A 23,714-nucleotide genomic window follows, 5' to 3' on the forward strand; every position below is an offset into this window, starting at 1 on the left:
GTTGAAACACCGGAGCATTCATTTAACTAAGAATTTCTTATTGTATACTTCTTCCACAATGTAGCACTCTTACCTTAACAAAGATCTCTGGCCAGTTTTCATCTTCTTCGTAAGCTGCCATAAGGAGATTGCAGGCTAGGACAGACACCAAGCTGTTTCCTTTGGCTTTAAAATTTATGGAGGCATCTCTTCGCAGCAAACTGCACAAGGCCTGGAAGGAATTATTACATTTACTATTTATTTAAAGTATAACATTAGGACAAAAAATCAAAAAAGTCGACAAATTTTAAGCCCATTTAAAAAGGTCTTATACCTTCCCTTGAATGATATTGTATGTGCTCCGCTCTGTTACTGTGGGCATGTTGATGGAGTCATAGGGGAACTGCTTATGCATTGTTTTATGTTTGTATGGTTTATTGTGTTTGCTGTATGCTTTATAACAGTCTCATCATATTTTTTATTTTTTTTTGCGCACAATGTTGATATATCAGTGCATGATGTCTGATATCTTTTTGTAAGTTGTGCTCTGCGATTTTGTATCCTATTGTTTTATTCATTGCGCTTACTGTTTTGTCTGTTTGTGTTTCAAATGGAAAAAGTTTAATAAAAAGGATCCGATTTATATAAAAATAAAAAAGGTCTTCGGCTGGGTTCACAACACGTTTTTGCAATACAGTTCCTGTATACGTTTTCAACTTGAAAACCCCATGGAGTCGTATTGAAAACCGTATGCCAAAAGATGCATCCGGTTGTGTCCGTTTTGCATCATGTACGGTTTTCTCAGTTTTTTTCCCGTACCCAAAACCATAGCCTACCACAATTTTTGGTCCAGGTGAAAAATCGTATTGAAACCGTATTTATTTATTTTTTTTTACACATGGGAGTCAATGGGAACCGTACAGAACCGTATACAGTTCCATCCGGTTTGCGTCATACGGTTTTTCACTTTGCAAAAGTGCAGTGCCCACCGAAAGTTGCTTTCTTGGAATTTCAATCAAACAAGTGAAACTTTATTCATAATGGAGTTTATTCATAAAAGTTAAAAATGTATACGGTTTTTCTCTTAAAAAACAGATGCAACCGGACATCCTTTTTCAAACCATATATGGTTTTAAACCGTATACGGGTTAAAATTTGTACACACGTTTGTATACAGTTTAGTCAGGTTTTGAGGAATCAGTTTTTCATTCAAAAAACCTGGTACGGGAACTGTATTGAAAAAACGTGGTGTGAACCCAGCCTTACATGTAACAACCACCTCTGTCTATTTGGGCTACTAGGCCCCGCCACTATTGTGATCACTGGAATGACACAAAACATGCTTTAACATACAACAGGATATCTTGATGAAAAATTCTCACCTCAATCACACCCTCAGTCGCAAATATGTTCGGTTTCATTTTTGCCAAATACATCAGGCTCAGGTACAACGTTATGTCGGGCTTGGCACGGTTCATCTTTAACTGTTTTACAGCTCCGCAGAGCACCCCTTCAATTCTGTCATCATTTCCCTCTTGCTCTGAAGCTTCGACATCATCCAGCAATGAAGCAGGGGGGACTAAAATAAGATAACACCATATTGTTAACTCCTAGGAAGCTGAGAGAGGAAAAGGTTTATGTTCCCATGTACTTTAGAGCAGTGTTTCTCAACAGGTGTGCCTCAAGCTGTTGCAAAACTACAGCTCCCAGCATGCCTGGACAGCCAACGGCTGTCCAGGCATGCTGGGAGTTGTAGTTTTGCAATAGCTGGAGGCATGCTGGTTGGAAAACACTGCTTTAGAGAGACACCAGTCATGTGACCATGAGAATCATGCTCCTGCCAGTCATTATAAGCAGAGACTGGAAGCACAGAAGCAGGAAGAGACAGGTTATCGCTGGGACAGACCTGCAGGAAATTGGATATGGTTTTAACTGCAAATTTCTAGGTTTACTAGCAATACTTCACTGCAAACATCATCTGTCTAAAAAATCCTACAGTAGCTAATATTTTGCTTTATTGCAAAGTAAACAAAACTAAATAGATAAAAAAATAAAAATACAGGAGTAATATGCTGCTATTGCCTTGCTGCATGCATTCTGCACAGTAAATATGGATTCCCACCTTCAATGGGGACAACAGACGGCTCTTTGATGGATGGGGAGATAGCCCTCTTCTCAGCTACTGCAGCTTCAGCCAATCGCCCCAATGCGCTCAAAGGGGGAGTGGAAGAAAGTTTGGGGCGTTTTGTGAGTCCGGTCAGTGCTGAAGTGCTGGCTAGGGCAGATGAGGCCTCACGCTTCCTTTCCGAGGTCAATGCAGACGCAGCTGGCTTCAGAAGATTGGTGGGGGCTTTGGAATCACTGCTTTGCCCCTTGGAGCCTAGAGCAATGAAATCCCCCGGAGGAGGATGACCTACAAATAAACAGCAGAACTAAATGTAAATTTTCGACACAAACACTAAGCAAGAGCATCTTCCAATATTTATGCTGTTAAGTTTACAATGCAAGTGCATTGCTCTATGTAAAACACTGTCTGCACAAAGAAGCCTTTACAAACAGAGGGTAAAAGTGAGGTGCTAAACATCCAACATGGGACAACTGGGGGTCACATGACCACTTTGATGCACAGAGAATGTTATCTCTATGCAGAACATCATGGCTGCTTTTTACAGGGTAATATTGCATCCTTTTGTTTTGTTTTCATAGGACACTGAACATGTAACATAATCTAACCCAAGACATTCCTGGTGACTGGTTCCCTGTACTTGCTGGTTAGGCAGAGTTCACACCAGTGCTGTGCTCCATTCAAGGGAGCTCTGCTGGCTGAGTCCGTTCAAACTATGGGACGTGAGTGGAGAAAGAAAATGCTGCAAGCGGTAGTTTTTACTATGCATAACTCCTGCAATACAATAGGCACCTGACAGGAAACTTGTCGGACCCCATTCAAAGTCAATGAGACCCAAAAAGCCATACATAACCTGAACGTGTAGGAGCACAATGTTGATGTGAATTGAACCTTATTCATGATGAGTTACACAATTCTACAAACAATAAATCTAAGGAAATTAAACTTCCGGACACCAGACACCAGATCTAAGACTAAAACAATACCAACTCATGGATAGAATCATTAAACTCTGACAAGTTGTTCTAACAAAGAAGAAGAAGATTTCATACTCTGAACAGTGAAATACCTGAGGCTTTTCCAGCAGCACTGGGCCGACGCACAGCAGTTGCCTTGGGGCGATTCATGTTGTTTACACTATGGAAAGAGAAGCAGAATGAATACAGATGAAGACAATTATTTTCATTTTTTCCAAAATGAGCAATCTCACCTAAATGACACCAGCACCAATAGTTTTGAATAGTAAGATAACACCATATAAGGTTCACTTGACTGAATTCTGAATTACCTGCTACCTCAGGGTATTTTGGTCAGGATTTTGTCAAGTAGTTAACCAAAAGCGAGTGGAACAGACACAGAAAAAGGTGCAAATCTTTCCATTAGTTTTTCTCTGTATCGGTTCACTACTGGTTTTGGTTAAAAATCCTGATCAAATTAATGTGTGTGAACATAGCCTAAGGGCTTGTTCACACGAGCAGATTTCCTTTCAAACTCACAGCGTGTTTCCCACAGGGAGTTTGAAAGGGGACAGGGTCTCCGTGGCCTGTCTGCAGCAGATTTTCAAGAATCAGTGACAAGGCATAGGGGCCTGGCTTATCGTGGAGATGGAGAAGAAAGCCAGGCTCCCAGCCAGGGACGGTGTCACATGTTTCCTGTCTCTACAGGTGGGGCCCTGCAAAGGAGCAAGGTCTCAGGAGACGAGTAGATGACTGACCAGACAGTTTACAGCATTTCTAAGTGCTGCTGCAAGAAAGGAGAACGGGGTAGGCAAGATAAACTATGTGACTTTCAAAAGTAACACTTTACAGCAGGGGGCTATTATCACAGAATTTTTATTAATCGGACTACCCCTTTAACCCCTTCAGGACCAAGCTCATTTTGGCCTTAAGGACCAGAGCGTTTTTTGCAAATCTGACCACTGTCACTTTAAACATTAATAACTCTGGAATGCTTTTACTGATCATTCTGATTCCGAGATTGTTTTTTCGTGACATATTCTACTTTAACATAGTGGTAAAATTTTATGGTAACTTGCATCCTTTCTTGGTGAAAAATCCCCAAATTTGACGAAAAAATTGAAAATTTAGCATTTTTCTAACTTTGAAGCTCTCTGCTTGTAAGGAAAATGGATATTAAAAATACATTTTTTTTTTATTCACATATACAATATGTCTACTTTACGATTGCATCATAAAATTGACGAGTTTTTACTTTTGGAAGACACCAGAGGGCTTCAAAGTTCAGCAGCAATTTTCCAAATTTTCACAAAATTTTCAAACTCAATATTTTTCAGGGACCAGTTCAGGTTTGAAGTGGATTTGAATGGTCTTCATATTAGAAATACCCCACAAATGACCCCATTATAAAAACTGCACCCCCCAAAGTATTCAAAATGACATTCAGTAAGTGTTTTAACCCTTTAGGTGTTTCACAGGAATAGCAGCAAAGTGAAGGAGAAAATTCAAAATCTTCATTTTTTACACTCGCATGTTCTTGTAGACCCAATTTTTTAATGTTTGCAAGGGGTAAAAGGAGAAAATTTTTACTTGTGTTTGTAGCCCAATTTCTCTCGAGTAAGCACATACCTCATATGTCTATGTTAATTGTTCGGCGGGCGCAGTAGAGGGCTCAGAAGCGAAGGAGCGACAAGGGGATTTTGGAGAGTATGTTTTTCTGAAATGGTTTTTGGGGGGCATGTTGCATTTAGGAAGCCCCTATGGTGCCAGAACAGCTAAAACCGCCCACATGCCATACCATTTTGGAAACTAGACCCCTTGAGGAACGTAACAAGGAATTAAGTGAGCCTTAATACCCCACAGGGGTTTCACAACTTTTTGCAAATGTAAAAAAAAAAAAAAAAATATCTAAAATGCTTGGTTTCCCAAAAATTTGACATTTTTACAAAGGGTTAAATCAGAAAATACCCCCCAAAATTTGAAGCCCAATTTCTCCCAATTCAGAAAACACCCCATATGGGGGTGAAAAGTGCTCTGCTGGCGCACTACAGGTCCCAGAAGAGAAGGAGTCACATTTGGCTTTTTTGAAGCAAATTTTGCTCTGGGGGCATGCCTCATTTAGGAAGCCCCTATGGTGCCAGGACAGAAAAAAAAACCACATGGCATACCATTTTGGAAACTAGACCCCTTGGGGAACGTAACAAGGGGTAAAGTGAACCTTAATACCCCACAGGGGTTTCACGACTTTTGCATATGTAAAAAAATATATATATTTTTTACCTAAAATGCTTGGTTTCTCAAAAATTTTACATTTTTGCAAAGGGTTAAAGCAGAAAATGCCCCCCAAAATTTGAAGCCCAATTTCTCCCGATTCAGAAAACACCCCATATGGGGGTGAAAAGTGCTCTGCTGGCGCACTACAGGTCTCAAAAGAGAAGGAGTCACATTTGGCTTTTTGGAAGCAAATTTTGCTCTGGGGGCATGCCGCATTTAGGAAGCCCCTATGGTGCCAGGACAGCAAAAAAAAACCACATGACATACCATTTTGGAAACTAGACCCCTTGGGGAACGTAACAAGGGGTAAAGTGAACCTTAATACCCCACAGGGGTTTCAAGACTTTTGCATATGTAAAAAAAAATATATATTTTTTACCTAAAATGCTTGGTTTCTCAAAAATTTTACATTTTTACAAAGGGTTAAAGCAGAAAATACCCCCCAATATTTGAAGCCCAATTTCTCCCGATTCAGAAAACACCCCATATGGGGGTGAAAAGTGCTCTGCTGGCGCACTACATGTCTCAAAAGAGAAGGAGTCACATTTGGCTTTTTGGAAGCAAATTTTGCTCTGGGGGCATGTCGCATTTAGGAAGCCCCTATGGTGCCAGGACAGCAAAAAAAAAACACTTGACATACCATTTTGGAAACTAGACCCCTTGGGGAACGTAACAAGGGGAAAAGTGAACCTTAATACCCCACAGGGGTTTCAAGACTTTTGCATATGTAAAAAAATATATATATTTTTTACCTAAAATGCTTGGTTTCTCAAAAATTTTACATTTTTACAAAGGGTTAAAGCAGAAAATACCCCCCAATATTTGAAGCCCAATTTCTCCCGATTCAGAAAACACCCCATATGGGGGTGAAAAGTGCTCTGCTGGTGCACTACAGGTCTCAGAAGAGAAGGAGTCACATTTGGCTTTTTGGAAGCAAATTTTGCCCTGGGGGCATGCCGCATTTAGGAAGCCCCTATGGTGCCAGGACAGGAAAAAAAAACACATGACATACCATTTTGGAAACTAGACCCCTTGGGGAACGTAACAAGTGGTAAAGTGAACCTTAATACCCCACAGGGGTTTCACGACTTTTGCATATGTAAAAAAAATATATATTTTTTACCTAAAATGCTTGGTTTCTCAAAAATTTTACATTTTTACAAAGGGTTAAAGCAGAAAATACCCCCCAAAATTTGAAGCCCAATTTCTCCCGATTCAGAAAACACCCCATATGGGGGTGAAAAGTGCTCTGCTGGTGCACTACAGGTCTCAGAAGAGAAGGAGTCACATTTGGCTTTTTGGAAGCAAATTTTGCTCTGGGGGCATGCCGCATTTAGGAAGCCCCTATGGTGCCAGGACAGCAAAAAAAAAACACATGGCATACCATTTTGGAAACTAGACCCCTTGGGGAATGTAACAAGGGGTAAAGTGAACCTTAATACCCCACAGGTGTTTCACGACTTTTGCATATGTAAAAAAATATATATATTTTTTACCTAAAATGCTTGGTTTCTCAAAAATTTGACATTTTTACAAAGGGTTAAAGCAGAAAATGCCCCCCAAAATTTGAAGCCCAATTTCTCCCGATTCAGAAAACACCCCATATGGGGGTGAAAAGTGCTCTGCTGACACACTACAGGTCTCAGAAGAGAAGGAGTCACATTTTGGCTTTTTGGAAGTGCTCTGGGGGCATGCCGCATTTAGGAAGACCCTATGGTGCCAGGACAGCAAAAAAAAAAACACATGGCATACCATTTCGGAAACTAGACCCCTTGGGGAATGTAACAAGGGGTCAAGTGAACCTTAATACCCCACAGGTGTTTCACGACTTTTGCATATGTAAAAAATAAAATAAAAAAATCACTAAAATGCTTGTTTTTCCCCAAATTTTTCATTTTTACAAGGGGTTATAGCTGAAAAATTACCCCAAAATTTGTAGCCCCATTTCCCTTGAGCAAGGAAATAACCCATAAAAGCACGTAAAATGCTTTGCTGGTGAACTACAGGTCTCAGAAGGGAAGGAGCAAAATTTGGAGAGAGAATTTTTTGGGGGCATGTCGGATTTAGGAAGCCCCTATGGAGCCAGAACCCCGGGAACCTGCTGAGGTATTCATCTAGGGGTATAATGGAATTTTTTTAAAGTTTTGTTTAGGGGTTTAGCAAGATAGTGAAAATAAAACTATACCTGCCAAGGTATTCATCTAGGGGTATAATGGAATTTTTTTTTTTGTTAAGGGTTTAGCAAAATGTTGAAAATATAAAACTATACCTGCCAAGGTATTCATCTAGGGGTATAATGGGAATTTTTAGTTTTATTAGGGGTTTGCCAATTAGATTTTTTTTAATAGTTTAGTGGAGAAAAAGGGGGAAATAAATGAATTGCTCACATGTCATTCCAAGGGTGCATTGGGTAGAGTTATCCAAAGTCATTCTAAAAATAATTAAAGGGGACAAAATTAGATATCATATGTTGTGTGATAGATTTTAAAACAGTCTTCAATGCACAGACCGGGTTTGTGGGGACATGTCTCACAGTGGTATATAGTGCATTTTCTAATGCCACGCTTGGAGCACACCCGACACCGCTTCTGTTGCCTACTCCCCGATTCTCTACGGGGAACTACCGCAGGAAAATGTTGCCCTGGAACTATTCTGTTCTCCGATCCTGTGGCTCTGCTTTCCTCCCCTTCCGGATCCCCAAACAGAAAGTCCTTAATAACATTTTTCTGGAATTGCAGGTATGTGCATGTATTTCCTGCACGTTTGTACACCACAAATGAATTGTACATGGTAATTTGGAAGAGGTGCAGTGCCAATTTTTTATACCAGGTCTTAGTTTTGCGTAGGGCAGTGTACGGCTGCAAGGCCTGATCTGACAGATCCACCCCTCCCATGAACTTATTATAGTCCTGGATACACACCGGTTTAGGGGCACTCTCTGTGGTACCACGGACTTGGACAGGGGTGGATCTGTCTGGGTGTAAGGTGGTTAGTACAAGAACATCACGCTTGTCCTGGTACTTCACAAGCATCATGTTGTCCTTGCACACAGCCTTGCTTTCCCCCTTCTTCAACTTTTGCCGTACAAAAATTTTAGGCAGATCCCTTTGATTTCGCCTGATGGTACCACAGGCCACAGTCCCCTTGGCAAACAGGCATTGTAGTAATGGGACGCTAGTGTAAAAATTATCAAGGTAGATGTTATACCCTTGATCTAGCAGGGGGTGAACTAGATCCCATACTATTTTTCCCGTTGTTTTTAGTACGGGGGGACACTCTGGGGGCTCTATTTTAGAGTCTTTCCCCTCATAGACTCTGAATTTGTGCGTATAGCCGGTTGTGCTCTCGCACAACTTATAAAGTTTTACCCCATACCTGGCCCGTTTGTTAGGCAGGTATTGCCTAAAGTGCAACCTTCCTTTGAAGTGCACAAGAGATTCGTCCACTGCAATCTCTTTTTCTGGGGTGTAAACTTCAGAAAATTTTTGATTTAAATAATTAACAAGGGGCCGAATTTTATATATGCGATCAAAATTTGGATCACTGGGAGGTGGACAATTTTCATTATTAGCATAATGTAGAAATTTGAGGAGGGCTTCAAACCGATTCCTTGGCATGACCGACCGGTACAGTGGAGTATGGTAAAGCATATCATTACTCCAATAGGAGCGAATTGTGGGCTTTTTAACTATGCCCATGTTAAACAAAAGGGCAAAAAATTTTTTGAGCTCTAGTGCATTGGTTGGCGTCCATTGATAAGGCCTAGCATGATATGCCTGTGGATTGGCCGCAATGAATTGCTCAGCATACCGGTTGGTTTCCTCCACTATCAAATTAATCAGCTCTTCTGAAAAGAAGAGCTGAAAAAAATCAGCTTCTTTCAACCCCACGGTGTCAACACGAATGCCTGCAGTGGCCACAAACTCAGGCAAATTGGGTATAAAGTTTGAAGCTGGAGCCCACTCAGAGATGGCACTAGGACCTGGCTCAATATTGGTACTAGGACTGGTACTAGGACCTGGCCTAGGGCGGTGGCGGGGAGGTTCCTCGTCAGAATCAGTGGAAGAGGAAGAAGAAGAGGGCAAATATAACAACTCTTCACCACTATCTGAACCAGAGGAAGATGCCAAGAAGGCATATGCCTCCTCAGTGCTGTACATGCGACGCCTTGACATATTGGATGACACTATAAGTGGCGAAGTGTCTCTGATGTACAACACTAGAACAATATTTTTTTTGTATTTTTATATTTTTATATATTTTTTTTACTTTTTTACTTTTTTTATAACAACGGAAAAACTGAAACAAAAAGCGCCACTAGAACTAAAAAAAAACAGCGGCGAACTGTCACTGCTGTCACTAATCAGTGACGCACCAGGAAAAAACGTAACAGGGTAGTATGGAGGTGTGCAAGGTGGTGATGGGATGAAAGGGTGACAGTCACTTCAGGGGCACTCACAGTATTTTATATTATTCTTCACTGTCACTGTTATGGTCAGTGACAGACTTCAATTTCTTCACAGCTGATGAATGAATGAATGAATGAACGAATGAATGAATGAATGAACGAATGAATGAATGAATGAACGAATGAATGAATCAGCAGCAGGATAAGGGGCACTGATGGGCACTGAAACTTTATTACTGTACTGTACTGTAGAATGTAACTATATTCAGTTACAGTTACAAGTTACAATCTTCACTGCAGCCTGTCAGATCACACAGGCTGCAGACTTCAGACAGGGAGGACAGCAATTGGAAGGGGCACTGCTGGGCACTACTGGAGACTGATGGGCACTGCTGGGCACTGATGGGCACTACTGGACACTGATGGGCACTGATGGGCACTAGACTGTCACTGTTATATTCAGTGACAGTCACTAGGATCTTCACTGCAGCCTGTCAGATCGCACAGGCTGCAGACTTAGGAGGCAGCAGATGGGCACAGATGGGCACTGGGGGGCACTGCTGGGCACTACTGGGGCACAGATTTATACAAGACTGTCACTGTTATATACAGTGACAGTCACTAGGATCTTCACTGCAGCCTGTCAGATCGGACAGGCTGCAGACTTCAGACGGCGGCAGCAGCAGCAGGGTAAGGGGCACTACAGGGGGGGTTCTTTTACTTCCACTTAAATTTTTAGCTTTTAGAAAAGCTTTTTAACACTCTTCTGTCTTCTGTCTTCTGTCCTAACACTAACACCGGCTCCGATCGCTGTTCAGAACGAACTGAAAGCTTCGGAGCCGGTGTTATTGTAACAAAGACACTGATACACTGTGATTGGTCCACAGGGACCAATCACAGGGCTCTAATCCCAGGACCAATTACAGATGGTCCTGGGATGTCAAGCAGAACTTGTCTCCCGCCGCTGGGCACAGGATTTCTGCCTGTTAACCCTTGCGCTGCTGTGCAGCGCCGGGTTAACTGCATGTCATTTATAAACGCCGGGATGCGCGAACGCACTGCACAACCCGGCGTTTATATATGACATTCTGCGCAAAGGGGTTAAAGAGACGTCCCACAAAAGTTATTCATCACCTAACCATTGGATAGTTGGTAAACGTGTAATTGGTGGACGGGTCCATAAGAAAAAGCTGAGCGCTGCACTCACCGATCTCCATCAGCACCACAGACTTACTGAAATGTCAGCAGTGAGGACTAAGGACCCTCGTTTTTTTTTTCTCCAGTCAACAACGGGCACCACATGGAAATCAGATGGACCCTATTCAAAGTCAACGGGACCAGACGGAATCCATTGATCTCTGCTGCCTGGCTGAGTTCTTCTGCATCTGTGACGGAGCTCCCGAACACAGATGTGAACTAGCCCTTGATTTGCACATTTCCAAACCAATAGTTATTTCATATTCTGCTTGCACAACAACATGTCCCACATTGTTTTACCTTCTCCCCAGGTCATGTAAAATTTTGCCTTAGTGACCTCACATCCCTCGGAAAAAAGTTCAACACTGATTTACTGCACTGGTCTCTTATGACATTGGTTTCCATAAAGAAACACTGAGATTGTATTACAGTAATCCCACACTTTACTATGACTAACATGTCTAAATGTCATACTATATAGACATAGGCGAAATCTAGAAGATGGAAATAATACATACCTCAAAATATCTTATAGCAAAACAAGCTGAAACAACCAGCAAGAGGTTGGAAGACGTCTACATTTCACCAGCCTGTAGGAGAAAATATATAGGGCATATTATTACCTCCAATTATACAGTTCAATACTCTCCAACACGTGGCTCTCCTGCTACTGCCCTGACAGCCGACATGCTGGGAGTCAGTACAGCTATAAATAGGTTTTGATATGTCCTATGACAGGTCAAAAGTTTTGATGGGTTGTGGTATGAGTGTTCACATACCACAAGAACGAGCTGCTGATTAAAAAATAAACCTATACTTAACTCCTGTGCTTCTGTGGTGCCTCAGTTGTTCTGCTTTGGTCCCCAGCTGCGATCCTCTTCCTGAGATGCAGCACGTCACTTGGGTCCGGGGTGGCATTTGGGCCCAGTGTGTCAAACTGCCACTCAACCTATCACTGGCTATCACAATGTGGCCAGTGATTGGCTGAGCGACAGTATGAAGCACGGGGCCCCAATGTCACTGTGGGCTTAAGCCAAATAATGCAGCTCAGGAAGAGAATTGTAGCTGGGGACCAAAGCAGGAGAACCGAGGCACCGCAGGAGCATGGGAGGTGTGGAAAGTATATTGTTTTTGTGGAAAGTATATTGTTCTTAACACCCCCACCCCTGCTAGATAATCCCTTTAAAGGGGTAATCCGCCCCTAGACATATCCTATCCAAAGGATAGGGGATAAGATGTCTGATCGCGGGGGTCCCGCCACTGGAAACCCCCCGTGATCTCTCCTGCAGCACCCCTTGTCATCTGCTACACGGAGCGAACTTCTCTCCGTGCCTGATGATGGGCGATACAGGAGCCAGAGTATCATGATGTCACGGCCCCGCCCCCTCGTGATGGCTGCCATGCCCCCTCCCATAGACTTGCATAGAGGGGGCATGATATTCTGGCTCCTGTATCGCCCATCATCAGGCATGGTGTGAAGTTTGGTTCGTGCAGCAGATGACAGGGGGTGCTGCAGCAGATATCGCAGGGGTTTCCAGCGGCGGGTTCCCCGCGATCAGACATCTTATCCCCTATCCATTTGATAGGGAATAACATGTCTAGGGGCAGAGTACCCCTTTAAAACCAGGGAACCTGTCAGCTGTTCTATGCTGCCTAATCTATATGCATGGGCATCCTGCCTACAATGCACCTCACTTTTTAGTTTGCCAGGATGCACTACAAAATATTCAGAAAGCTAGAGAGGAGGAAGAACACATGAATGTACACTACAATATTGTGTCTACTCTCATTTTAAAGGCGTATTCCAGGCAAAAACATTTTATCCCCTATCCAAAGGATAGGGGATAAGAGGTCTGATCGCGGGGGGGGGGGAATCGCTGCTGAGCTGCGGAAAACCCGCCCATGATCTCCCCGCATAGAATGCGGGTGCTGCAGGGAGATCGCGGGGGGTCTCAGCAGTGGGCCCCCCACGATAAGACATCTTATCCTCTATCCTTTGGATAGAGGATAAAATGTTTTTTCCCGGAATACCCCTTTAACACAATCAGCCATCATACTGACAAGAAGGTTTTCAGATAATGCAAACAATTTATTTGTTTGAATGGATGCATTTACTACATTGACAAACTGTAAACCATGAAGCTTGTGCTGCAGACAGAATATAGTGTCTGATCTGAACCAAATTTTACAGGCTAGTTGCCCTTATGAATGGGAAACTTTTGCCTGGCAATAGAATTTGATCAGAGAAAAAAGTGGAAAGACAAGCCACCCTACTATACAGTCAAGAAAAAGATATCACCGCTGCTGCCGGCCTCACTGGTCTGGACCAATGGGTCTTTACCAAATTATCTATAAACACCTGTCAATGAAGCCCAGCATGGCTCAGCGACTGTATATCCCATTCTTCTTAAAAGTATGATTTCTCTGAAATGGTGGCAGGTTTAGAGCATTGTAGTGAGAGGGCCTGTATCTGAGCAAGTCATAGAGCATTATAGTGTCACCCATAGCACTACACAGTGTTGTGTCATACATAGTACAGCACATACCGGTGTCCCCCACAACACTGCACATACCGGTGTCCCCCACAACACTGCACATACCGGTGTCCCCCACAACACTGCACATACCGGTGTCCCCCACAACACTGCACATACCGGTGTCCCCCACAACACTGCACATACCGGTGTCCCCCACAACACTGCACATACCGGTGTCCCCCACAACACTGCACATACCGGTGTCCCCCACAACACTGCACATACCGGTGTTCCCAACAACACTGCACATACCGGTGTCCCCCACAACACTGCACATACCGGTGTCCCCAACAACACTGCACATACCGGTGTCCCCCACAGCACTGCACATACCGGTGTCCCCCACAGCACTGCACATACCGGTGTCCCCCACAGCACTGCACATACCGGTGTCCCCCACAACACTGCACATACCGGTGTCACCCACAACACTGCACATACCGGTGTCACCCACAGCACTGCACATACCGGTGTCACCCACAGCACTGCACATACCGGTGTCACCCACAGCACTGCACATACCGGTGTCACCCACAGCACTGCACATACCGGTGTCACCCACAGCACTGCACATACCGGTGTCACCCACAGCACTGCACATACCGGTGTCACCCACAGCACTGCACATACCGGTGTCACCCACAGCACTGCACATACCGGTGTCACCCACAGCACTGCACATAGCGGTGTCACCCACAGCACTGCACATAGCGGTGTCACCCACAGCACTGCACATACCGGTGTCATCCACAGCACTGCACATACCGGTGTCATCCACAGCACTGCACATACCGGTGTCACCCACAACACTGCACATACCGGTGTCACCCACAGCACAGCATATACCGGTGTCACCCACAACACTGCACATACAGGTGTCACCCACAACACTGCACATACACACATGTAGTTGCGATACATATGACGTGTCCAATGATACATTCCAAGCATATGTCGCTAGGCTGAGACAAACTGGCGCCATCTCTGACGTCCATAAGACTTTTTTCACCCAAAACGACGCATGATAACTGAAGTGACCAGTACTGGCGCTGTACACACCACAGTGCGGCACTGGTATAAGACGCAGACAATTTGTTTTGACCCCACGAGTCACATCCCCATCACCTGCTGCACGAGGAGAACGTAAATACCGGATCCTCCCAACACAATACAGCTCGGCGTACACTCCTCTCCTCCACTTCCGGGTGCTGCGTGCCAATGGCGTCATTGGAACGTGGGGACGTACGGGCCACGCCTTCGCCCCGCCCCTGGAGGAGAAAACGGCTTGTAATTGGTTGCGTGTTGGGAAAGGGGCGGAGCAACACCCACAAGACGCGATCAATAGTGTACGAAGGAGTATCCTGTCTGTGGATCTCCAGCTCTAACATAACTACTACAACTCCCATTATGGTGGAGAACTGGAAAACCGCGGGCTGGGGAGCACTGGTGTAAGGTTATAGGAGACTGTAACTGTGATGCTACTATACCACCCCGCATGCAACTGCAAGGCATCCTGGGAGTTGTAGTTTTTCAGCTGTTAGAGCAGTGTTTCCCAACCAGGGTGCCTCCAGCTGTTGCAAAACTACAGCTCCTAGCATGCCGGGAGTTGTAGTTTTGCAACAGCTGGAGGCACCCTGGTCGGGAAACACTGTGTCAGAGCATTCTGGGAGTTGTAGTTTTGCAACAGCTGGAGGCACCCTCTTCGGGAAACACTGTGTCAGAGCAGTCTGGGAGCTGTAGTTTTGCAACAGCTGGAGGCACCCTGGTTGGGAAACACTGTCAGAGCATTCTGGGAGTTGTAGTTTTTCAGCTGTCAGAGCAGTGTTTCCCAACCAGGGTGCCTCCGGCTGTTGCAAAAATACAACTCCCAGCATGCCCAGACAGCCTTTGGCTGTCCGGGCATGCTGGGAGTTGTAGTTTTGCAACAGCTGGAGGAACCCTGGTCGGGAAACACTGTCAGAGCATTCTGGGAGTTGTAGTTTTGCAACAGCTGGAGGAACCCTGGTCGGGAAACACTGTCAGAGCATTCTGGGAGTTGTAGTTTTTCAGCTGTCAGCTGCCATAAAGGATCCTGGTGTAATCTCCTCTCCATGTAAGTGACTCACACACGCCCGGCCATCCACATAATGTACAAGAAACTATCATTTATCAGACCAGGCTGCCATCTTTCCTTGTTCCATGGATGCTTACAAACTAAGGCCGTGTTCACACTATGGAATTTCAGACTGGAATTCTGCTGCATGAAGGTAAAATTCAGGTGAATGGGTTTTCCTTTAACCCATTGACATTGCAGAATTTTCTGGATGGAATTTCTGTCAGAAAATTCTGATCACATAACTTTGGCTCTGGCTGAAGCCGTGCCGCAGACTTTGCCATCTATCAGTTGGCACTGGCTACAGATTCTGTAGTGTGAACCCAGCCTTATTGTAGGCACTAATTGCTGTGTGCAGGAGTCAACATGGGCACTCTGGCTGCACAGCCCCATGTACATAAAGCTGTGATGCCCTGTGTGTCCTGGCACTGTTTTAGCATAGCCAGCAGAAACTTTTTTATTATATATACACACACATATATATATATACCGTATTTTTCGCCATATAAGATGTACTTTTTCTTCCCCAAAAATGGGGGGGAAAAGTTGGTGCGTCTTATACGGCAAATACACATTAATACCCTGTCCTATCGCGGCGGTCCCTGCGGCCATCAACGGCCAGGACCTGCGGCTAATACAGGACATCACTGATCGCGGTGATGCCTTGTATTAACCTTTCAGACGCGGCAATCAAAGCTGACCGCCGCGTCTGAAGCGAAAGTGACTCTAACCCGGCTGTTCGGGACCGCCGCGGTAAAATTGCGGTGTCCCGAACAGCTTACAGGACACCGGAAGGGACCTTACCTGCCTCCTCGGTGTCTGCTCCGTGCCGGGATCACCTGCATGGCCGGCGCTCTCCTTTGTCGTCATCACGTCGTCGTACACACGATCCCGTCATCCAATAGGAGCGGCGTGTGTAGCGACGTGATGGCGGCAACGGAGAGCGAGGATACTGGGCAGCAGAGACGTTCCAGAGCGTCGGGGACACGGCGACAGCGATGGAGGGCGACATCCAGGGCAGCGGTGATGGGTCCGGAGCGGCGGGGACACGTGAGTATTACCTCCTATACCAGTGGTCTTCAATCTGCGGACCTCCAGATGTTGCAAAACTACAACTCCTGGCATGCCCGGACTTTAAAATTGGGTGCGTCTTATATGCTGGAGCGTCTTATATGGTGAAAAATACGGTATATATGTTATTATTTTTTTTTATCAAATGCCTTTTTATTTTAAATAAACCAAAAATATACAAACAGAATGAACACAGTGATGAACGCAGTACTGTAACAGTCAGAGTTGGTTATTGGCAGAAAAGTGTGGGTAAGAGAACTTCCATAGGTCATGCTGCACTGCATTGCACCTAATGTAAGTAAATTGAGTTGCACTATATTCCACCCCACATGTGGCCGTGACTATGACCCAACAGTCATAGGAAAATTCTATAAAATCATATAAAATAAAAAAAATCCTTGCTTTACTATCTTTTTCGGGTGGTGGCAGGATATGGGTAAAACTAAAAGCGCTATCCAGTTGCACGAGACTTGTGCCGATACACGTTTTCATACGGACTGCCTGAAGTTCCATAAATTTGAATGTGGCTTCCAGGATGGAACATCAGGCAGTTCGTCTAATGACTTGAGTATTGGCGGTAGTTTCAGGCAACAGGATAGCGCTTTCACCCATAACCTGCCACTGCATAAAACAATAGTACATTTCAATTCCTCCCTAAGGGTATGTTTACACGTGCGGATTTACAGCGTATTTTACGCTGCAGATCCGCCGCTGAAGGAGGTCCTTCAGCGGATCCGCAGCGAAATACGCCTCGAAAATCCGCACGTCTGAACATACCCTATCAGTAGGTAAGAAAGAAGATCCAGCTCATGAGGAAATATTCTAAAAAATATTAGAATTTTTTATTTAATGCATACAAGAAGTAAAAAATTTGAACAATGGATCGGGGATAAGATGTCTGTTCGCGGGGGGGGGGGTTCGGCCGCTGGGACCCCCCAATCTCCAGGCAGGCACCGCAATGTTCTGAACAAGGAAGTTTGGAGCTTCCGTGCTTGTGATGTCACAGAGGGGGTGTGACAGCTATGTACTAGACATAAAAGCACAGAGTGGAGTTCGCTCCGTGCACCGGATGACTGAGGTGCTGCGCCGGAGATTGCAGGGGATCCCAGCACCAGACCCCCACAATCAGATTTCTAGGGGCGGAGTACTCCTTTAACCTCTTCAGGACATAGGGCGTATGGATACGCCCTGAATCCCGAGTCCTTAAGGACCGAGGGCGTATCCATACGCCCGTGGGAATTCCGGCCCCCACCGCTAGCCGGTTGGGGACCGGAGCCGGAGGCCTGCTGAAATCGTTCAGCAGGCATCCCGGCATATCGCCCAGGGGGGTCATTATGCCCCCCCATGTCGGCGATCGCCGCAGATCGCTGGACAATTCAGTCCAGCGATCTGCGGCGATTCCGGGTCAATCGGGTCTCCGGTGACCCGGAATTACTGGCTGTTCGGGGCCGTCTTTGCCAGAGCCTGCAGGGGTGAGGTGGCACTGGCACGATCGCCCTGATTCGTCGGCCGGATTACCGGCCGACCAATCAGGGCGCCTGCTGCGGGTGTCACTCCCGCACCCGCTCCGCCCCTCTTCTGGAGGACGTGAGCGGGTGCGGGAAGACGACCCCCGGTGCTGGGGACCCCGATCCCCGGCGCCCCTGTTGGGATCGGGGCCCCAGGAGCAGCTGCGGCGGCGGGACTGACCTGCAGCGTCTGGATCGTTGGAGGTGAGTGACAGCCTCCTGCTGTTGCTTAGCAACAGCTCCCAGCATGCAAAAAGGGCATGCTGGGAGCTGTAGTTATGCAACAGCAGGAGGCAGACCACCACAACTCCCAGCATTCCCTTATGGGCATGCTGGGACTTATGGTTTTGCAACAGCTGGAGGCACATTCTTTCTATGGAAAAGTGTACCTTCAGCTGTTGTCTAACTACAACTCCCAGCTTGCACAAACAGCTAAAGTGCATGCTGGGAGTTGTAGTGGTGCATCTGCTGGTTGCATAACTACAACTCCCAGCATGCCCGTTGGCTGTCGGTGACTGCTGAGAGTTGTAGTTTTGCAACAGCTGAAGGCACACTGGTTGTGAAACTCAGAGTTTTTTTTTACCTAACTCAGTGTTTCACGACCGGTGTGCCTCCAGCTGTTGCAAACTACAACTCTCAGCAGTCAACGTACACCATGCACCGTACATGCTGGGAGTTGTAGTTTTGCAACAGCTGGAGGCACACTGGTTGTGAAACACTGAGTTAGGTCACAAACTCAGTGATACATAACCAGTGTGCCTACAGTTGTTGCAAAACTGCAACTCTCAGCAGTCACCGACAGCCAACGGGCATGCTGGGAGTTGTAGTTATGCAACAGCTGGATGTCCCCCCCCCCCCCCCCCCAATGTGAACGTACAGGGTACACTCACATGGGCGGAGGATTACAGTAAGTATCTGGCTGCAAATTTGAGCTGCCGCAAACTTTCTGCTGCAGCTCAAATTGCCAGCGAGAAACTACTGTGAACCCCCGCCCGTGCGACTGTACCCTAAAAACACTACACTACACTAACACAAAAAATAAAATAAAAAGTAAAAAACACTACGTATACACATACCCCTACACAGCCCCCCTCCCCAATAAAAATGAAAAACGTCTGGTACGCCACTGTTTCCAGAACGGAGCCTCCAGCTGTTGCAAAACAACTCCCAGTATTGTCGGACAGCCGTTGACTGTCCAGGCATGCTGGGAGTTTTGCAACAGCTGGAGGCACCCTGTTTGGGAATCACTGGCATAGAATACCCCTATGTCCACCCCTATGCAATCCCTAATTTAGGCCTCAAATGCGCATGGCGCTCTCACTTTGGAGCCCTGTCGTATTTCAAGGCAACAGTTTAGGGTCACATATGGGGTATCGCCGTACTCGGGAGAAATTGTGTTACAAATTTTGGGGGGTATTTTCTGCTTTTACCCTTTTTAAAAATGTAAAATTTTTGGGAAAACAAGCATTTTAGGTAAAAAAAAAAATATATTTTTACATATGCAAAAGTCGTGAAACACCTGTGGGGTATAAAGGTTCACTTAACCCCTAGTTACGTTCCCCGAGGGGTCTAGTTTCCAAAATGGTATGCCATGTGTTTTTTTTTTTGCTATCCTGGCACCATAGGGGCTTCCTAAATGCGGCATGCCCCCAGAGAAAAATTTGCGTTCAAAAAGCCAAATGTGACTCCTTCTCTTCTGAGACCTGTAGTGCGCCAGCAGAGCACTTTTCACCCCCATATTGGGTGTTTTCTGAATCGGGAGAAATTGGGCTTCAATTTTTTAGGGGTATTTTCTGCTATTACCCTTTTTAAAAATAAATTTTTTTTGGGAAAACAAGCATTTTAGGTAAAAATTTTTATTATTTTTTTACATTTGCAAAAGTCGTGAAACACCTGTGGGGTATTAAGGTTCACTTTATCCCATGTTACATTCCCCGAGGGGTCTAGTTTCCAAAATGGTATGCCATGTGTTTTTTTTTTGCTGTTCTGGCACCATAAGGGCTTCCTAAAGGTAACATGCCCCCCAAAAACCATTTCAGAAAAACGTACTCTCCAAAATCCCCTTGTCGCTCCTTCCCTTCTGAGCCCTCTACTGCGCCCGCCGAACACTTTACATAGACATATGAGGTATGTGCTTACTGGAGAGAAATTGGGCTACAAATACAAGTAAAAATTTTGTCCTTTTACCCCTTGTAAAACTTCAAAAATTGGGTCTACAAGAACATGTGAGTGTAAAAAATGAAGATTGTGAATTTTCTCCTTCACTTTGCTGCTATTCGGGTGAAACACCTAAAGGGTTAAAACGCTGACTAAATGTCATTTTGAATACTTTGGGGGGTGGAGTTTTTATAATGGGGTCATTTATGGGGTATTTCTAATATGAAGACCCTTCAAATCCACTTCAAACCTGAACTGGTCCCTGAAAAATACTGAGTTTGAAAATTTTGTGAAAAATCGGAAAATTGCTGCTGACCGTTGAAGCCTCTGGTGTCTTCCAAAAGTAAAAACACGTCAATTTTATGATGCAAACATAAAGTAGACATATTGTATATGTGAACCAAAAAAAAATGTATTCGTAATATCCATTTTCCTTACAAGCAGAAAGCTTCAAAGTTAGAAAAATGCTAAATTTTCAAATTTTTCATCAAATTTACGGATTTTTCACCAAGAAAGGATGCAAGTATCGACAAAAATTTACCACTATGTTAAAGTAGAATATGTCACGAAAAAACATTCTCGGAATCAGAATGATAACTAAAAGCATCCCAGAGTTATTAATGTTTGAAGTGACAGTGGTCAGATGTGCAAAAAAACGCTCCGGTCCTTAAGGCCAAAATGGGCTCCGTCCTGAAGGGGTTAAAGGCACATACTAACAGCAGCTTTCGAGTTCTTTGATTTTGGGTTTAATCACAGCTCTTGATACTGTATATACTTTTTTTTTTTTTTTTTTGTCAGGTCTCTTGTGGCCTAATAGTGTTTGCAATAAGTGTTGCAGACCTAAGTAATAGTGTGTAGTGTGAATTAAGTTTGTGAGGTGTTGCAAAGTATTGACTTTTACAGCAATTTTTACTACAGTAGCTCCTCTGTGGGATTGGTCCAGACAGGCTAGCCTTCACTCCCCATGCACATCAATGAGCCTAGAATGCCCACCACCCTAATAATGAGTCACCTGTAGGTACTAAACACTGTATACCAGCAACACTGCACAATCCATGCCTTTTTGAAGATGTTCTGACCCAACCTCCTACCATTATGATTTATCCATTGTTAGGCTAGGTTTCCACTTGGGTTTTTTTCTGGCAGTTTTTGGAATACTGCCACTGCAGTTTTTGAGCCAAAGTCAGAAGTGGATCCGTAAGGGAGGAGAAGTCTAAGTTCTTCCTTTATATGTCCTATTCCTTTTGAATACACTTCTGGCTTTGGCTCAAAAACTGCAGTGGCAATATTCCAAAAAACTGCCAGAAAAAAAACCAAGTGGAAACTTAGCCTAAGAGTCGCTCAGATCCTTCCACTTGTTTATGTCTCGTCTTCTAACTCATCAACTTTTAGAACTGACTGTTCACTTACTGCTTATTATATCCCACCCCTTGGCAGATGCCATTTATATGAGCCCTGTCAGTGGTTTTAAAAGGGTACTCTACCCCTAGACATCTTATTCCCTATCCAAAGGACCTAGCATTCTAAACAGCATGTTTAGAACGCCGGGTTACAGCGACGGAAGACCCGCCGCTGCCACGTCTATCCTCTCTGTCAGCGCTGGGCCGCAGTGTAGTAAGACACAGAGGTCCGCATCGCATGTGCCCCTGCTGGCTCTGACGTGCACGCACCGGTGATGTAAAAATCCCAGAAAACTTTACATCACTGGCGCGTACACATCAGAGCCAGCAGGGGCTTACTAAACAAATATTGATGACAGTTGCGCTTTAAAGAAGCAATCTGATTTGTTGCTATGGGCAACAGGTCAACTTTACTCTGCACAGGTTTTCAAAAATCTCCCTCAATATTCAGGTCTACTCAGGATTTGCACTTGATTCCTGTGCATAGGCCATCAATAGTTTTAGGCCCGAAAACCCCTTTATTATCTCTTGCTAGAAACTCCCCTTTAAATAGGCACTGTCACATGAAAAAAACCTATGACATGTCCTAGTGACATGTCAAAAGTTTGATCGGCGGGGCTCTAAGTTGTCAGATCTCCACAGATCAGGAGAACGAGACCGTGGTCAAAAAGTTTTCTATTTGTTCTGTCTCATCGAGACACACTGTCAATGTAAGTCTATGGAGCCTATCTTGATCACATGACACAGAGCAGGCAGGGGGAGCGCAAAGCCGTGCAGACTTCTCCCAGCTCATTCTCCTTATAGGTGGAAGTCTGAACACTAGGACATGTCAAAAGATTTTAACCCCTTAAGGACTCAACGTTTTTCTGTTTTTGCATTTTCGTTTTTTCCTCCTTACATTTTAAAAATCATAATCCTTTCAATTTTCCACCTAAAAATCCATATGATGGCTTATTTTTTGCACCACCAATTCTACTTTGTAAAGACAACAGTAATTTTACCCAAAAATCTACGGCGAAACATTTAAAAAAATCATTGTGTGACAAAATTGGAAAAAAAAACTGCCATTTTGTAACTTTTGGGGCTTCCGTTTCTACACAGTGCATTTTTGATAAAAATGACACCTTATCTTTATTCTGTAGGTCCATGCGATTAAAATGATACCCTACTTATATAGGTTTGATTTTGTAACTACATGCACGGAAATTAATACGTAAAAAAATGTCCTCCTCTGACCAATATAACTTTTTTCACTTTTTTTTTTTTGCAATGTTATAGCCCCCTTAGGGGACTATAACATTGCACACACTGATTTCCTACACTTATCACTGCTATGCAATCGCATAGCATTGATCAGTGTTATCGCCTCTCAACTGCTCCTGCCTGGAACTCAGTCACGGAGCAGTAATTCGGCGATTGGACAGCGAGGAGGCAGGTAGGGACCCTCCTCGTTTCCGTACAGCTGATCGGGACGCTGCGGTTTTACCGCGGTGGTCCCAATCAGCCTGACTGAGCTGCCGGGAAGGTTTCACTTCAGACGCGGCGATCAACTTTGATCACCACGTCTGAAGGGTTAATACTGGGCAACACCTCGATCGGTGATGTTTGGTATTAGCCTCGGATCCCGGCCGTGGATGGCCACCGGGACGACCCAATATGAGGCGAGGTCACCGAATGACCCCACGTTATATCGCGGGAGCCGGCGCAGGACATAAATATACATCCTGCGTCGTTAAGGGGTTAAGTAACAGGTACACTTTAAGGACTCAGTCCTTTACTATAATTTGCATCTTTGAACAGCTGTTGTTTTTTTTTTTCAACTACGGCTTGATCTATAGCTGTTGTTTTTGTGGTTAAACAGTTTTTAACCACTTAAGGATGCAGCATTTTTTCCTGCTCACCTAAGAGCCATAACTATTTAATGTTTCCATCTGAGGGCTTTAAAATATACTGAATTGAACTGAAGCAAAACTCCCACTATTTTGCAACTATTGGAGAGTTTCATTTTTA

The 23,714-nt window shown here is 44.6% G+C and overlaps 2 protein-coding genes across 4 annotated transcripts in view; both read right to left on the reverse strand.

Annotated features, from left to right (window-relative positions):
- INTS1 (integrator complex subunit 1) overlaps positions 1 to 14,737 on the reverse strand; it is a 108,214-nt gene extending 93,477 nt beyond the window's left edge. The window contains exons 1-6 of one of the 3 annotated variants that reach the window (XM_056536856.1): positions 14,602 to 14,737; positions 11,458 to 11,529; positions 3,174 to 3,241; positions 2,102 to 2,392; positions 1,362 to 1,558; positions 74 to 211 (exon numbers count right to left, since the gene is read on the reverse strand). In XM_056536856.1, coding sequence (XP_056392831.1) covers positions 74 to 211; positions 1,362 to 1,558; positions 2,102 to 2,392; positions 3,174 to 3,231 — 684 coding nt within the window. In that variant the 5' untranslated portion in view covers positions 3,232 to 3,241; positions 11,458 to 11,529; positions 14,602 to 14,737. Of the gene's footprint in view, positions 1 to 73; positions 212 to 1,361; positions 1,559 to 2,101; positions 2,393 to 3,173; positions 3,242 to 11,457; positions 11,530 to 13,298; positions 13,319 to 14,535 lie in introns of those variants that run through there. The other 2 variants (XM_056536857.1, XM_056536858.1) reach the window with 2 other exon arrangements.
- Positions 7,791 to 9,509, reverse strand: LOC130285317 (piggyBac transposable element-derived protein 4-like). The gene has a single exon (XM_056536674.1). The coding sequence runs from the start codon at positions 9,507 to 9,509 to the stop codon at positions 7,791 to 7,793; it is 1,719 nt and encodes a 572-aa protein (XP_056392649.1).
- Positions 14,738 to 23,714: the final 8,977 nt, after the last annotated feature.

This window comes from Hyla sarda, chromosome 8 (genome assembly GCF_029499605.1).
Source record: "Hyla sarda isolate aHylSar1 chromosome 8, aHylSar1.hap1, whole genome shotgun sequence".
Taxonomy (NCBI): domain Eukaryota; kingdom Metazoa; phylum Chordata; class Amphibia; order Anura; family Hylidae; genus Hyla; species Hyla sarda.

What these genes read in the sequence shown, in the direction of transcription:
- LOC130285317 (XM_056536674.1), bottom strand. Translation starts at nt 9,509, where the DNA reads ATGTCAAGGCGTCGCATGTACAGCACTGAGGAGGCATATGCCTTCTTG.